We start from the raw sequence: 18,048 nt of genomic DNA on the forward strand, positions 1-18,048 counted from the left end.
TTTTACATTGTGTTTTATTTTACATTGTGTTTTATTTTGCATTTTGTTTTATTTTGCATTTTGTTTTATTTTGTATTTTGTTTTATTTTGTATTTTGTTTTATTTTGTATTTTGTTTTATTTTACATTTTGTTTTATTTTGTATTTTGTTTTATTTTGTATTTTGTTTTATTTTGTATTTTGTTTTATTTTACATTTTGTTTTATTTTGTATTTTGTTTTATTTTGTATTTTTTTATTTTGCATTGTGTTTTATTTTACATTGTGTTTTATTTTACATTGTGTTTTATTTTTCATTGTGTTTTATTTTGTATTTTGTTTTATTTTGCATTTTGTTTTATTTTGCATTTTGTTTTATTTTGTATTTTTTTATTTTGCATTGTGTTTTATTTTACATTGTGTTTTATTTTACATTGTGTTTTATTTTACATTGTGTTTTTTTTGCATTTGGTTTTATTTTGTATTTCGTTTTATTTTGTATTGTGTTTTATTTTGTATTTTGTTTTATTTTGTATTTTTTTATTTTACATTGTGTTTTATTTTGTATTGTGTTTTATTTTACATTGTGTTTTATTTTGTATTTCGTTTTATTTTGTATTTCGTTTTATTTTGTATTTCGTTTTATTTTGTATTTTGTTTTATTGTGTAATTTGTTTTATTTTGTATTTTGTTTTATTTTGTATTTTTTTATTTTACATTGTGTTTTATTTTACATTGTGTTTTATTTTACATTGTGTTTTATTTTACATTGTGTTTTATTTTGCATTTTGTTTTATTTTGTATTTTTTTATTTTGCATTGTGTTTTATTTTACATTGTGTTTTATTTTACATTGTGTTTTATTTTGCATTGTGTTTTATTTTCTATGTTGTTTTATTTTGCATTTTGTTTTATTTTGTATTTTTTTATTTTGCATTGTGTTTTATTTTACATTGTGTTTTATTTTACATTGTGTTTTATTTTACATTGTGTTTTATTTTGTATTTTGTTTTATTTTGTATTTTGTGTTATTTTGCATTGTGTTTTATTTTGTATTTTTTTATTTTGCATTGTGTTTTATTTTACATTGTGTTTTATTTTGTATTTTGTGTTATTTTGCATTTTGTTTTATTTTGTATTTTTTTATTTTGCATTGTCTTTTATTTTACATTGTGTTTTATTTTGCATTGTGTTTTATTTTACATTGTGTTTTATTTTACATTGTGTTTTATTTTGCATTGTGTTTTATTTTGCATTTTGTTTTATTTTGCATTTTATTTTATTTTGTATTTTTTTATTTTGCATTGTGTTTTATTTTGTATTGTGTTTTATTTTACATTGTGTTTTATTTTACATTGTGTTTTATTTTGTATTTTGTTTTATTTTGTATTTTGTTTCATTTTTCATTTTGTTTTATTTTGCATTTTGTTTTATTTTGCATTTTTTTATTTTGCATTGTGTTTTATTTGTCATTGTGTTTTATTTTACATTGTGTTTTATTTTACATTGTGTTTCATTTTGTATTGTGTTTTATTTTGTATTTTGTTTCATTTTTCATTTTGTTTTCATTTGCATTGTGTTTCATTTTGCATTTTTTTAAATTTTATATCATGTTTTATTTTGTAATTTTTTTTATTTTGCATTTTGCTTTGTTTTGTATTATGTTTTATTTTTCATTGCATTATTTTGTATTGCCACATGAAAGCGCTGTTCCCTTATCATGTAAGTAAGAATGTAGACTAAATGTGTGAAAATGATATTAGGATAAGGTTAGAATCGAACCCTGGAGGCACGTGATAAAGATAATTGAGAATGGAATATTTGAAATTAAGTCTGTTGTTAATTCTATTAGAAATATTTTAATATTGTTTATGTCGGAAAAAGAGTCGATTGTCCCTTCTTATAGAAATCTGAATATTAAAAGTTAAAAGAATGGACAATACAAATTAAAATATATTGTTTAAAAATAGGTTAGAATTTCCACCACTAACGATTATTATGATATTGTCCCATTGAATACCATACACTCATTAACCTTTATCCTCGAGTGGCTTCCAGACCTTGATAAGTGGTGACTCCTTTGTTAAAAACAAAAGAAAGCTATCATGTTTCACGATCATGCATGCACAGTTGTGAAACGGTTAAAAACAGATAAAAATCTGGTAGCCTCCCAAGCACTAATTTTTTCCAATTTTGACCCCCCTAGCAATCCCTTTTTTTTTTTAATGAAAACTGATTAAAATCGTTTACACAGGTCTGAATGCTCTATGTACCAAATTTCAAATCTGTAGATTAAAAATTCGTTGAGTATATAGGTTGAGAAGGGTTCTTACACACATTTTCACTTTTATAGATATATAGATTAAAACTGTAAATGTTGTTTGATGCCATATTAGAAATCCATTACTCATAAAAATTTACTCTAGGGTATTCTGTATGTAAAAACCGACTGCCCGAACAAAGAAATTAATAAGACACTACATAAGAGCAACAGAATTTAGTATTTATTGTTTTATTTCTGCTGTGTTTTAAAGAATGACGACACACTGACATATGAAAATATAGTAATATGTATCTTGATTGTTTAGTGGGAATTTTATGGGTTGAATCTTCTCATGCCCAAATCATCAGCCAACAATGATATCCTTTTCGATTGTTATTATATAACCACTTATGACCACTTGAAACAACCTCTGGGACAGTATTGTCACTGTAACAAGAGCGTTTTATTTAGCCATTGTTGTTTCACTGGATTGACCTGGCTTTGATTACACCTGTGTAACATTTTACCGAAAATGAGCTTTCAAACATCATACTTTTAACTTATCTTATTTTTGACAATCAATCAGGTTTGTTGCTTCATCACATCAGCTGCCTGTATCAGGATGATAATTTTTATTCAAATGACCTTTTGGTACATTTTAGAATTATTTTATTGTTTCAGGTGCACGATTTTATCCAAATGATTTCTTGGTACACACAGCCTAAGTATTAAACACGATGTCAAGTTCATAATTTTTTATATTTTGTTTCTCGTATTTGTCACTAGGGGTACTCTTTTGTCATAAATGATTTTTCATTGTTTAGATATCCAACACTATCTCATTTTTACATAAATGATACTTCCATATTTCAATGAATAAACACATTTTTAAATAAACCATTTTGTGATTGAGCATTAGATGAAAGCATTTTTTTTGTTTGCAGCAATGGATGAAAGACAGGAAATATTCACGAAAAATGAGTTTTCAGGCAGGTGCGACTGCAAAAGACAATGCCACTGTAATTTCCAGAGACAGCTCAATTGTTCCGAAATACCAGTTGGAACCACTGAAACTCGTAAGCTCTCTTTTCTCCTTTTTCTGTTATATCTTCTACTGTATATTTCTCTATATCAGTCACTTTATCTGACAGGGAAGCTGGTGAACAACTGCATGCTGATAAGAAAAAAAACATCCCAAAGATGTGGAGAAAAAACAAAATCATCACTTTTTTCGAACCAAACAAAAATCCAACACATTCAAAAAACTTACATCCGCTCACCTTACTATGACACTTGTATAAACTTTTTTTTTTTGCTACCGATACAGATGGGGTTGCTGGGAATTAAAGGGTAATACCTACAGGGTAATCCTAAATGTGGAGTTGTGGAGCAAGATTCTTTTAATCTAACAATCCTCATATCTGGTCTTAACCATTACAGATCCAAACGTTTTATTAGATAAATCCAATATCCATATCTTATCACAAATTATGTATTTGTATTATTTTATTTCTGCGATAAACTAAGGACACATTCCATTTTTTTTAAACTTTGGTTTATCCTAAACAAGGCATATTGCCACTGATATCTAAGGGCTATTGTGGATTTAGGTTCAGATTTATAAGTAGGAGGGGGTCCACAGTTGGGACTTGTTCAGCAAGATGTTTGTCCACATTACATTTACATTGCTGCATGTTAGTACAGTCAGGGAAACAGGGAATGAGGAGGGAATTCCAAAAACTGATAGTTAAAAGAAAAAAAAAGCTATTGAAGTAGCAATCCTTTCGGTATCTGGGGACCTTTGCAATAAAGGAGTGGGATTTTGCTGACTGACAGGACGTGTGTATGAGCCACCAGTGCAGCAAGTTAATCAGAGCACATTCATTTAAGTACTTGTAAAACAAACACAGCGGTGCAACATTTGCAAAACAAAAAAAAAAAAACACTCGACTAGCTACAACCACCATAATCTCCCCAATTTCTAACTATGCCTAAATTTCCCCACTCTCTAACTATGCCTAAATCTAAACACAGATTCAATGAACAAAGCTTCTTTCCAAGAACTGTCCGCCTATGGAATACTTTTCTGCTGGTCTGCTTCCCAGTTGAATACAACATAGTAGCCTTCAAATCTAATGTAAATAAGTTTTTGTTGAGCTAAAAATAATCAAATTCTACCCAACTTACACCATTAACGATTACTATATCACCACCTTACATTCATTAACCCTTATCCTTGAGTAGCCTTCTGACCTTGATAAGTGGTGACCCCCAAGTAAAAAACAAAACAAAACATTGTAGCGATGGTACAGAGGTTGGAGCTTGATAGGGTGGGACCTATTAAATTAGTGGGTTTTTTTTACCCTGTGAAAAAGGAGAGGCTTGTGGATAATGACAGGTATGAGAAGTTTTCTAGCTCGGTAGAGGGATCCCACCTTCTTTGCAGCAGCCTTGGCAATGTCTTTTATGTATTTGTTCCAACTCATAGCTAAGAGATTTGAATATTAGGCTTTCAAGTATGGTGCTATTAGCCATAGCAATCAGTGATTGAAAAGGTTTCTGGTAATTTTTAAAGGAAAGGAGTTTTGTCTTAGTAACATTCAATGTTATCATCCATTTTTGGCCCTCTTTTCATTGGATAGGTGTATTTTTTTTTACACAGTGATCACCACTTATCAAAGCCCGGAAGCCACTCAGGGATAAGGGTTATTGCAAGTACATTACGTTAGTGTGGAAATTTGATGACGTGTTTACTTAAGGGGGCGGTTCATTAGGAATTTGTTAACATTGGACTTGAAGACATCCAAGTTGTAGTCAGGTGGGAAGCAGGCAGATGGAACAGAGTTCCACAGGCGCTCAGTTCTAAGAAAGAAGCTTTGTTCATGGAATCCACGTTTTGATTTAGGCACAGATAAAGAGTGGGGAAAATTTTTCACAGTGGATTCAGCTAGACGGGTGTTTTTCGTGAAAGATTGGCGAGGGGGGGACCAGAGATTGGAGTTCAGACGAGCACCTGCCATGGAAATAACGATAAAACAAGGATAGGCTCGCAACGTCTCTTCTGTGGGAGAGAGGTTGCAAGGTAGAGAAAAGGGCATCCCCCACTAAGCCACAAAGTCTATTTTGTACTCTGTCAAGGCAGGATAGGCTGTTTTTAGCAGCTCCTGCCCAGATATGGCAACAGTATTCCATCCTTGGACATACTTGGCTTTTATATAGATAGAGAATTGCATCAGTAGTGAGATATCTTCTGGAGCGGTAGAAGGATCCCACCATCTTTCCAGCGACCTTGGCAACAGACTTGATGTATGTGTTCCATTTCAGATCAGGAGTAAAGGTTAAACCCAGAAGCTTGTCAAAACACAGGGCCTCACCCAGACGAGAGCCATCCATCCCAATTGATGCCAGATGGGGATCAGAGCGTTGATGATGTATGTTTGTTTTTCCTGCATGTTTAGAATAGAATGTTGTGTCGTCAGCAAACATACTCATCTTGGGCACAGCTTCATCGGGTAGGTCGTTTATAAAAATCAGGAATGAAAATGGTTCAAAGATCAAATCCTGGGGCACATTGGCATTAATATAATATTTTTTAGATGTAGAAGACAACTTGAATCTTTCTTTTGGCTAAAAAGGATTTGCTTGTTTTTATTATTTTTTTGTTTTTATTATTTTTATTTTTATTATTTTTTATTTTTATTATTTTTATAATTTTATTATTGTTATTATTTTCATTATTTTTATATTTTTTTTAATTTTTATTATTTTTATATTTTATTATTTTATTATTTTTATTATTTTTTTATTATTTTTACTATTTATATTATTTTTATTTTTATTATTTTTTATTTTTATTATTTTTTATTTTTGTTATTTTTATTTTATTATTTTTTATTTTTATTTTCTTTACTATTTTTATTATTTTTTAAAATTATTTTTTATTTTTATTTATTTTTCTTATTTTTTATTTTTCTTATTTTTTATTTTTATAATTTTTTATTTTTCTTATTTTTCTTATTTTTTATTTTATTTTTTTCTTATTTTTCTTATTTTTTCTTATTTTTCATTTTTATTATTTTTTATATTATTATTTTTATTATTTTTATTATTTTTTTATTTTTATTATTGGAATCCTTTTGAGATGAGTAATCTATTTATTTATTTATTTATTTATTTATTTTGGACTATTACACTCATCTAGTTGTTGTTTCACAATGTTTCAGCCGTTTCTGGCCTTTGTCAGGTGGCAGACTGTGATGGGATAAGAATGCTGAGTCTCTTAACTGTATCCTCAGTAATTACTGCCTTCCATAGTTGTTGTTGTCTCACCACGTTTTGACCCACTAATCCTCTGGCCGGCTTTTGGTAGGATTGAAACTGCTATCTTCAGACAATGTCCATCTGGAACCGTAGAGAGTCAACGTCTCTATCAACTGTGCCTTCAAATGTTTTAGATATATCAAGTGCTACCAACCTAGTTTCACAGGTTTTGTTCAATGAATGGCAAATAAGTTGAACAAATAAATAAACTATGGATTACTCACATAGGAAGCAAATGCTTCCAAAATACATAAAAGATCGTAATGTAGTTTTTCTTATTGTGAAAAACAATGTTTGGAATTGAATATTGGACTTAGTGGCTTAGAAAAGAAGCAAAATTTGAAGGGTGTCATAGAAACATTTAACCTTTATTGAAAATAATTTGAATTTTTGTTAATAATTTTTAATGATTTCTAAACCTGACAAATTTTCTCTTTCATATATACAGGGTGACCAAAAAAAAACAAAAGCTAAATGGAGGCCATCTAGAACGTATGCTGTAGAACGGAGAAAAAAGGCCAAAGACCCTTGTGTTTTGATGTGCTGTTTTGAATATAATACACTAATGACTAAAGTTTCATTTCATTCAGACAACAGACTAAGAAACGAGGCCTACTTAGAGTTGGGGCCCGTTTTTTTGGGGGGGGGGCGGGATCACCCTGTATTAGTATTCCCAGTGATGTTGGGTTAAAAAGAGCTGAATGGAATAACAAAATACTGAGGTCTTATGTATAACATGAAAAGAAAATGGAATCTTAAGAAACTTTCCATTCCAGTAATTATAGAAGCAACTGGACTCATGAAAAATTCAAAAAACTACCTGGTAAATATACTCGGTGAACCAAGTGCAAGGGAGATTTAAACGATTGCACATAAAGGGATGGTTAGAATCTTAAAAAGACCTCTCAGTTCAAATGTATGCGATGGTGGGTGAAAGTTTGGCGTCCAGTGAAATGTCCCATCCCCAGCTTGAAGAAATGATCAGAAAATTTTTAAAAAAAGACAAACTTTCTCTTTTATATGTTGATAGATTTATATCAATCAATTTATGTATTGCTGTCTGATTATATGTGTTTCACTATTTTTATTATTAATTTGATTATTTGATGTTTTTTGTTTAACATTTTTTATTGTTATATTTGTTTCATTGTTTTCCTTATTATCTTCATTATTTGATGTTTTCTCCTCTGATGAACATTTCTCTAAGAAATTTGTATAAATCTATTCAAAGATGATTGCTGTTATTTGATGTCATTTTTAAATGTACTGATAAACGTTTAAAGAAATGGATGGTCACGTTCAATGCCGCCAAGACTAAACTAGTTTCATTCAATAATTACAAGAAACCTTTTCTACCACCTATAGCAATGGCCAACGACTCTTTATCTGAGAGTACATCTTTCAAACTCCTTGGCCTAATGTTCACAGGAAACATGAGTTGGAACAATTACATTGAAGGCATTGCCAGGGCCGCTGAAAGAAAGGCGGGCTCTCTCTACCGTGCTAGACAACTATTAACACCCGAAAGTATCCTGTACCTCTATAAGACAACCATTCGCCCATGTATGGAGTATTGCTGTCATATTTGGGCTGGTGCATCGGCTACTAGTCTCTCGCTCCTTGACAGGGTTCAAAAGAGAGTCGCAAATCTGATAGGCCCTGAACTGGCATCTAAGCTTCAGCCTCTGTCCCATCGACGAAACGTTGCATCCCTCTGCCTGTTCTACAAGTATTTTAATGGTGAATGCTCTGACGAACTGCAAGCACTTGTGCCCCCACGACGTGAACACCCTCGACAGACCCGACAGGCTGCAAAATCCCACCCCCACACTGTAGAAATCCCTAGATGTAAAAGATCTTTCTACTCCAGTAGTTTCTTCCCCAGAACCGCTAGACTTTGGAATTCCATTCAAGGTCCCTACTTCCCCAACTGTACTGACATGCAGAAGTTCAAGTGCAACGTGAACCACCATCTTGCTGCCCAAATCCCTACATAGTATCCCAGTAGTTGTTGCCCCTGTTAGTAGCCCCCTACACCAAAGTGGCAATGTGCCTTGTTTGGGGTAAAAATGTAAAAAAAAACAAAAAAAAACAAAAAACAAATGCATACAATTGTTTTCTTTTATTATTATATTAAGGAGATTTTTTTTTAAATGAAAATCGCTCAGGACAAGACATGAAGTCACTTGATATAAGGAACTAACAAGAACGAAAGATGATTATTGCAAAGACAGGAAATGCATATTGACCTTAGTCGTAAGTGAGCAGGAAGAGAGTGCCATAACCTTGTCGTCTTTGGAAAGAAGCTACTGGAACAGGAAGCTGTATTACAATGAGGTATTAAAACAACGAATTAATGGAGACCACTAGACTGATGAGCCAGAACAAAGGAAGCAGAGAATCGTAGATCATACAATTCTGAGGAACACATGGCATCGTAGTATTTGCAGAAAAGACATCCGTAAGAGAGAAGTTGCAGTGAAGAAGGAAGGATGAGGGCCAATCAAATTGCAAATACATTTATCAGCAATTTATCAAACAGCGCCAGAATCATTGATACAAGAATTAAAGAGATTCATTTTTAGAAGATGAAATGATCTGAAGACTATTAAAAAGAGGAGGAATGGCAGACTAGTCATTATTAATAACACTCTCATTAATATTATTAATAGCACTATTATTAATATTATTAATAACACTCTCATTAATATTATTAATAGCACTATTATTAATATTATTAAGAACATTCTCATTAATATTATTAATAACACTTTTTGATCTTTTTATTGACCAATCAATTCAGGTAACTTGATTTTGTAGTAGAGCTGAAATCTATTTAATGTAGCCGCCTTCAGACTCAATCACTGCCTCAATACGGGTCCGAAACTGGGAGCATGCCTTTTCTACAAGTGCTGGTGAGAGCTTGACGAATACTCAGCGGATAGCGGCAATCAGGCTGGCTTTGGTGTTGTGGGAAGTCATGTTGGTGATGTTCTGAGTGTATGACTAAATGAAATAGTTCAGCATGTTCAGGTCAGGGGAAGAAGGGGACCAGTGAGAAAAGGGTACAAAGTCATAGCACTCCTTCTGAAGCCAAATCTGGGTCTCTTTGGATTTGTGGGCCAGCGCCAAGTCCTGTTGCTACACTAGGGCAGGTCGATTTGCAACTTTTTTTCAGAAAATCAACATGGCACTGGTGATGATAGTTGGGATTTGATGTGATAAGAGCATATACCAAAAATTAAATTCCCATCTTGAACAGAAAATTGAGCATTTAATTTTAAAAATCGTGTTGAAAAATGCTGAAAAATCCTCCATTTTCATAGCATTTTTCACAACACTGACTTTGAAATTTCACTATTTTTATAAAATATTCAATTAAAATTGATATATTTATATGGAATACATTGAAAGAAAAATAAATACATGAATTATGATTTTAATTATGAATAACAACTAGCAAAATATCTCAACTTTTACTACATTGATTAAACAAAAATTGTAAAAAAAGTTTATTAGCAACTAAGTCTTTTATATTTCACAATTCAAAACGATATGTGGAGATGTATTACACAATATAACAACTTGATACAAGTTACAGAACCATGTATTTTAATTTTTTATTAGAGGCAATAATATAAACTTATAATAGAACTAAATTGTTCTGTATAATTTCCTTTTGAGGAAAATGAAGGTCTAATTTGCTGGCACGATGACTTTGTAATAATGTGTCTATGTCTTGCTTCCTGCTCATATACAACTTTTTGAGAAAAATCAATCAAATTTGACCTGTGTGTGGCTGCAAAATTGATAGCAGTAATCTTTTTCATTTTTTTTTTTTTTAGTTGTTCACTATTTCTGGAAAAAATAACACAAAAAAAAAATTATTTGAAAACACTTATTTTTATATGTTTTTGCGATGTAATATGAATAAAACTAACTATTGTTTGGGCAAATTGAGAAAACTAATAAAATTTAATGGATAAATATTTATTTACCTAATGGACAAAATCGTTTGAATGCCCTCTTCTCTCACATCTAATTCATCTGAGTTTATCATCGATATTATATTTTCCGGAAGTAGTGCAAAAGCACTATATTTTGAACAGTTTAAAACAGTAATTTGGATTTCAGTTAACTGTTTTGTTCTCTGAATCATATTAAAATATACTGTTGTTGGAAAAAAAAAATATTGTCGGTTTTGATCTCAAACCAATTGGATGATAAATTTGACCAAAATTTTTAATTTATCATAGTGTTTGAGGATAGACAACTCTAGTCCATAAAAACATTAATCTTGTGGCTTATGTTAGCCATCTTCCTTAATTCAAGGCCCCAATTTTCTAAGTTAACTTTTCTACAAGAAATGCCAACAACATACACAAAAAGTAGCCTCTGGTCTTCACACTTAAATTATTTGTTTCTTCTGCTGTCAGATAATGATGATTGAAAGGGACACTAATTTTTTAGAATTCTACTTGAGGCAAATCTTGATAATTATTGATACAAAGTTTCCCCAAAGGACCAGTAAATGTTGTTAGGCTTTGTCTTGTTCCATCAATTAATTTAAAAATTGCTGTAAATGGCAGTTCTTCTAGTGGAACCTGAAAATTGGAAAATTTGCATGTTTAATAATAGAGCCAGATTACATAATAAATACCAATATATTATTTTATTTTCCACAAAAAAGGAACATAATTGCAGGTGAATCTAAAGAATTAATTTTACCTCCTTGTTAGGAGGATAAGTGCAGACTATGGGCCTTGTTTGACAATTTTCAGTCTTGCACTTTACTGCAAAGTCATCACATCTCAAGACAGAAAGTTTACAGCTACAAGAAGATATATCAGTCTGTCTAACTGTTCCTTCATTCTTTTCACTTTGATTGCTGCAAGAGATTTCCTGCCAATCTGTTTGGCCCTCTTATAGCAAAATATATTGACCTTCTGTTCTATATAATGTTACCTTAACAAGGGTATTTGTCTATTAACTGTTTGCCGAATACTAATTATTTTGTTGGCAATTAACTTAGAAATCTCACTATTTTTTAAGTGGGGATAACTGTTTTCGAGGAAATAACTAAACTGGATGACTTGTCGTTAAGTTGGGGGTGCTGTTTCATCCAAATGACAAGGTGAATCAGCAAATTTTGTGAACCACGGGTTAAAACTGACATTCTAATCTGAAAAGTAAAATAAATAAATGGATAATAACTGATGGAAACTGTATTAGGCCATCTTCCAGTTTCATATTTAAAAAAATAAGTGCTGGTTATAAGAAATAATGAAAAACTTTGTAGAGTTGAATTAGATGTATTGAAGAGAGAGGACCAAACCAAATCAGACGCATAGTAGTGTTTAGTTTAGACATTTTTAGCAGATTTTAGCTCCTTCTTCGATAACATGAATTTATCCATAAAGCGATTCATTCTTGAAGTAGCTGTGCCATTTTAAACGAGTGTTTAGTGTTAAGAGTTTGAAAAATCAGTGCTTGTGAATCTATGTTACTATGCTATTTTTAATAGTATTTTCAAGTTAAATTTAATTTTTATCAAATTTTTGTTTATTAAATTTTTAGGTGAAAGTACAGAATAGTTACAATGCAACCTCTTTCCCATATTAAGACTGGCTTTCTAAATAACAAAGTTATTTTAGCACAATAACATAGATGCACAAATAACGAAAAACCTTTAAAGGAGTTTCCTTATTTACTTGTATTAATGTTTGTGTGTTATCTGATTTTAAAACTATAATTTTAGAAGAAAAACACTGCTTAAAAACAATTACTCCCAAAAAATAAAAGAAATTAAAATTTGACACTAATTTTCTGCAAAGTATTTTTTATTAAGTAGAAAAACTTGAAAATTTACGTGGTTATGTTTCGTAAAGAATGTGTAGAATAAAATTGTATGGACTTTTTTTTTTAATATAAAACTGGAGTATTACCATATTTTAATAAAAATTTCAAATAGAATTTGATGTGAAATATTAGGTTGGTGCAAAAATAATGCTTTTGACGTTCATTTGAACGTCAAAAAATGCCATTATATAATTATAGAAAAACCGGGTTTGTATTACTGTACACATAGATTCGAAAAAGTTGTCAAAAACCAAATATATAACAAATAAATGTTATCAAAGGCAAGATAAGTTACTTTTCTACCAAACTGGATATATTTTTTGTGTTTTTATTCAATGTAACATATTTATTCAGCTCGAAAAACATGCAGTGTTTACCGATGTATTGGACAATTCAGAATGGCGGCCAACTCTCTCTTAAACACGGTAAGTTCGAGAAAAGGTGTTATAAATAATAAACTAGACAAAATACTATTAAAAATCACCGAATATATGTCAACCTATGTCACGGTAATATATACTGAGCGAATTTCTAACAGTATTCTGTCTAGTTTATTATTTATAACACCTTTTCCGAACTTACCGTGTTTAAGAGAGAGTCGGCCGCCATTTTGAATTTTCCAATACATTGGTAAACACTGTATGTTTTTCGAGCTGAATAAACATGTTACATTGAATAAAAACACGAAAATTATATCCAGTTTGGTAGAAAAGTAACTTATCTTGCCTTTGATAACATTTATTTGTTATATATTTGTTTTTTGACAACTTTTTCGAATCTATGTGTACAGTAATACAAACCCGAAAAACCTAATAGAAAAAACAAATTAAAAAGATAAAACAAATATGTTTAAATTCACTGCAGACACTTGAAATATAATAATATATATTTTAAACAAGTCTTTTTCGTTTTTCCTTTCGAAATAATTAAGCCTAAATCGTAATGTTTTCAAATTAAATAATAAACAAACGTTAATTTTTAATATCAATAACGAGCGTGTTTTGCGACGGTGAAATCTAAAATGTTTCCACCTCAAAAAAGTTCCTGAAATGAAAAAGTGAACTTTGGTCGTTATTATTTAAAAAACATAGTTTTGTCTTTCAAGTTAATATTTGTTTTATTAATTCATTATCTTAACTCATTTTATTTAAAAATGTAGTTTTAAACATATTCTAAATAATGATTCTATTTTCTTAACGGTACGGATTGTTTTGATGACGGGACGTTCTTGACAATTTACCGAAAAACTTTTAATCGCTTCAATTTTTCAACTTTTAAAGTCATTTCCTCAAGCAAAGATAACGATTTTGAGAAAAATATTTTGTGTACGTCTTTTCTATGTCAAACCCCAACTATCGTCACCATTGCCTCGCCGGGGTTCCAAAATCGACCTGCCCTATTGCTACACTCAGGGTCAGCCAGCGATCACCTGATTGAATCCAGGGATCACTACACTCTTCAGCACATCTAGATATACTTTGGGGTTGACTTTCAAGCCGACTTCAAAGATAAAAGGGCATGATGTGGCCCTCACTTTAAACGATACCAAAGACCATAACTGTGGCTGGAAACTTTGTTTTTATCACCCTGGGCACATCCATGTTAATCGCGGCAATCCAGCAATGCATTTTAAAAGTCTTGGCAATGGTCCTGTTGTCATAACTTGGATCGGTAGAGAGCATGAGTTGTACAGTGGCGCATCTCCAATCTCTCTCATTAAACATTGTGTCACTTTCAGACATCATACAAGGCTCCTATCGCTCTTGGAATTTGTACACAACTGACCAACTAGTAGATGGTCTACAACAAAAAAGAAAACCGATTTTCATCAAATGGAAATGTCATCTTTCATGGTTCCATTGTATATAAAAATGAATTAATGCTATTTGCTGTCATTTTTACATGTATCGATAAACTCTTAAAGAAATGCATGATTTTTTAAAACTATATTATATCAAAGTCTGTTGTGTGTGTGTATGTATGTGTGTGTGTGTATCTCCGACTTAAAGTTTAAAACTACTAACCAAAGATCTATACAGTAAATATTTTCTTGATTGGCAATGCCCCGAATGTATTATGTCTAAAATTAAGAAAAATTCATTTCTAGTTTTTTCAGATTTTATTGTATTTCTTCTGTGCATTTCTTTCCATTTCACTGAAAACTAATAAAAAGATTTCAAAAGTTTTCTAAAGGTTGTCACAATTAGTTTTGTTTGTAAAATGAAAGTCTGAAGATATCAACGTTTTAGTTTTAACTCCAGCTCATGGCGTCCCCATTATTATACAAAGTGTCTTCAATAAATTTCCAGGCTTTTTTTCCGTATGGGCACTTTTGTTGATATGACACACATGAAACTCTAGTCCCCTTCAAAGTAATCTCCTCCGGCTGCAATATACTTGTTATATTATTCCAACAACTTCTGGAAGTCCCCCCCCCCATGGAAGTCCTGTTGTGTGAGCATATCAATGACCCTCGTCACAGCCTCAATTGTCTCATAACAATAGCCTCTAAGGTTTTCCTTGAGCTTAGGAAATAACCAAGAGTCACACCTCTCATCATCACCTACAGAATCTCTGCCTTCCTTGAATCTCTTATGCCGCTCAAAAACTGATGCTCGATTCATGCAAGGTGATCTAAAAACAGTTTGAAGCATTTCATACTTTTCTGTGGAATTTCATACTTTTCTGTGGCATTTTCCCAAATTGAAAACAGAATTTTTTTGCATATCATTCTTCTAAAGTGTCCTCACGTCCAGATTGCATTTTTGAAATTCACTGTGACAGTCATGCTTTAGTAGGGTGTATTCCAATTCCTTCTGTAGCTGTCTATTTCAACCTGAAATCATAAAAGAGGGAGAGAGTGGTTTTAGTAATGCTTTGGAGGCACAAATGTAAGCCACACTATTGAAATCTATTTTGTTTAATGGCAACGCCAGGTAGCCATGCTAGTTTTAAATAAACCCTTTTTTTAAAGTCACGTATATTAGCATCATATCAAATAATTTTTCTTTCTTTTCCAGTGCCTTCCTCCAAGAATGAGACTTGCATTGACAATGGTAAAACATACAATGTGGGAGATAATTTTGTGAAAGGTTGCAAAATCTGCTACTGCCGTTTTGGCAATAAAATCGTATGTGTCAATAATCCATCCTGTTCTTCCTTTAATCAATGTAAGTTCTATTTCTATGTAGATATCTATATTTGTAGATATATGTATATCTTATATTACTCATATATAATATTATATATGGTTCAAAACGGCAATTGAAGCACATTTTCCCATGCGGAAATTTTATAGCAAGCCCTACTCTTCCCAATGGTTTACTTCTACTTGCGCAACTGCCATTGCTCAAAGGCAGCATGCATACTGCAGATTTAACTGACATAAGTCCAGTTCAAACAGATAGAAGTATATAGAAGCTAGAAGTAACATTAAGAAAGAAATAGCGACAGCTAAGAGAGAATTTACTGAAACCACTAAAAAATGCATGGAAGCACAAAAATTAGGAACTCGTGACTTCTGGAAAATCTACAACAGTGTAGTAAATAATGGGCAATCAACAATTCCCCCACTAACCAACAATCACGAGGTTGTTTGCTCAGCAACCAAGAAGGATAATATGCTTGCCAGTTGGTTTGCCTCAAACTCCACACTGGACCCTTCCAACCACCCCCTACCTGACTTTCCTTTGCGGACAGATGCCATGCTCAGGTGCATGCTATCATAAAAAACCTTGATACTTCAAAAGCATGTGGACCCGATCTCATCCCAGCTGTGCTATTAAAAAAGTGCTCAGCCGAAGTAGCTCCAGTTCTCTCCAAACTCTACAACAAATGCCTTAATGAATCATGCTTTCCCGGCAGTTGGAAAACTGCTTCTGTGGTACCAGTATTCAAGAATTCTGGAAAAAGAACTGACCCATCAAATTATTGCCCGATTAGCCTCCTCCCACTTTTCGCCAAAATATTTGAGATCATAATTAACCATGCTCTAGTCCATCACCTTACATCACCTTGACAGGGTTCAAAAGAGAGTCGCAAATCTGATAGGCCCTAAACTGGCATCAAAACTTCAGCCTCTGTCCCATCGTCGAAACGTTGCATCCCTCTGCCTGTTCTACAAGTATTATAATGGTGAATGCTCTGAAGAACTGCAAGCACTTGTGCCCCCACGACGTGAACACCCTCGACAGACCCGACAAGCTGCAAAATCCCACCCCCACACTGTAGAGATCCCTAGATGTAAAAGATCGTTCTACTCCAGTAGTTTCTTCCCCAGAACTGCTAGACTTTGGAATTCCATTCCAGGTCACTGCTTCCCCAACTGTACTGACATGCATAAGTTCAAGTGCAACGTGAACCAACATCTCGCTGCCCTAATCCCTACATAGTGCCCCAGTAGATGTTTCCCCTGATAGTAGCCCCCTACACCAAAGTGGCAATGTGCCTTGTTTGGGGTGAAAATATAATAAAAAAAATAAAATAAAAATAAAAAAAAAGATGCTAAACTTCTGACTGACAAACAATATGGATTTAGACAAGCCTGTTCCACAGCAGACATTCTCACTGTAATCTCTGAACGTATATACCATTCACTGGACAAAATGGGGGAGGGCAGAGCGGTAGCTCTAGATATATCTAAGGCTTTTGACAAGGTATGGCATGAAGGTCTCCTCAGGAAAATTAGATCATACGGTATCACTGGTAGAATACTTAACATAATTAAATCCTTCTTAGATAAGAGAAAAATCCAGGTTGTCCTCGATGGTCGTACATCTAAACAATATGATATAAATGCAGGAGTGCCTAGCGGTTCTGGTGAAGAAACTATTGGAGTAAAAAGATCTTTTACATCTAGGGATCTCTACAGTGTGGGGGTGGGATTTAGCAGCCTGTCGGGTTTGTCGAGGGTGCTCACGTCGTGGGGGCACAAGTGATTGCAGTTCATCAGAGCATTCACCACTAAAATGCTTGTAGAAAAGGCAGAGGGATGCAACATTTCGTTGATGGGACAGAGGCTTAAGCTTACATGCCAGTTCAGGGCTTATCAGATTTGCGACTCTCTTTTGAACCTTGTTAAGGAGTGAGAGACTAGTAGCAGATGCACCAACCCAAATGTGACAGCAATACTCCATACATGGGCGAATGGTTGTCTTATAGAGGTACAGGATACTTTCGGGTGTTAATAGTTGTCTAGCACGGTAGAGAGAGCCCGCCTTTCTTTCAGCGGCCCTGGCAATGCCTTCAATGTAATTGTTCCAACTCATGTTTCCTGTGAACATTAGGCCAAGGAGTTTGAAAGATGTACTCTCAGATAAAGAGTCGTTGGCCATTGCTATTGGTGGTAGAGAGGGTTTCTTGTAATTATTGAATGAAACTAGTTTAGTCTTGGCAGCATTGAATGTGACCAACCATTTTTGTCCCCATTCCACAACAGATTGGAGGTCTTCCTCTAGTGTTTCTGCCATTTCTTTAGAAATGTGTTCATTCGTCTTCCTGTCGTGCCTGCCATAGAGTGTAGTGTCATCAGTATATATACCCATCTCAGAGGCAATTTTGTCGGGGAGGTCATTAATGAATATCAGGAACAATAGAGGTCCAAGGATAGAACCCTGAGGCACCCCCGCATT

General features: G+C 32.8%; 1 protein-coding gene across 3 annotated transcripts in view; it reads left to right on the plus strand.

Annotated features, from left to right (window-relative positions):
- The window catches only part of LOC145291563 (uncharacterized), a 238,230-nt gene that overhangs the window by 36,762 nt on the left and 183,420 nt on the right, over positions 1 to 18,048 (plus strand). For all 3 annotated transcript variants that reach the window (XM_080137626.1, XM_080137629.1, XM_080137628.1), the window contains exons 4-5: positions 3,184 to 3,315; positions 15,439 to 15,588. In XM_080137626.1, the coding sequence (XP_079993752.1) occupies positions 3,184 to 3,315; positions 15,439 to 15,588 (282 nt within the window). The remainder of the gene's footprint in view (positions 1 to 3,183; positions 3,316 to 15,438; positions 15,589 to 18,048) is intronic.

The sequence above is a fragment of the Euprymna scolopes genome, chromosome 12 (genome assembly GCF_053919585.1).
Source record: "Euprymna scolopes isolate OS-2025 chromosome 12, ASM5391958v1, whole genome shotgun sequence".
NCBI classification, from domain to species: domain Eukaryota; kingdom Metazoa; phylum Mollusca; class Cephalopoda; order Sepiida; family Sepiolidae; genus Euprymna; species Euprymna scolopes.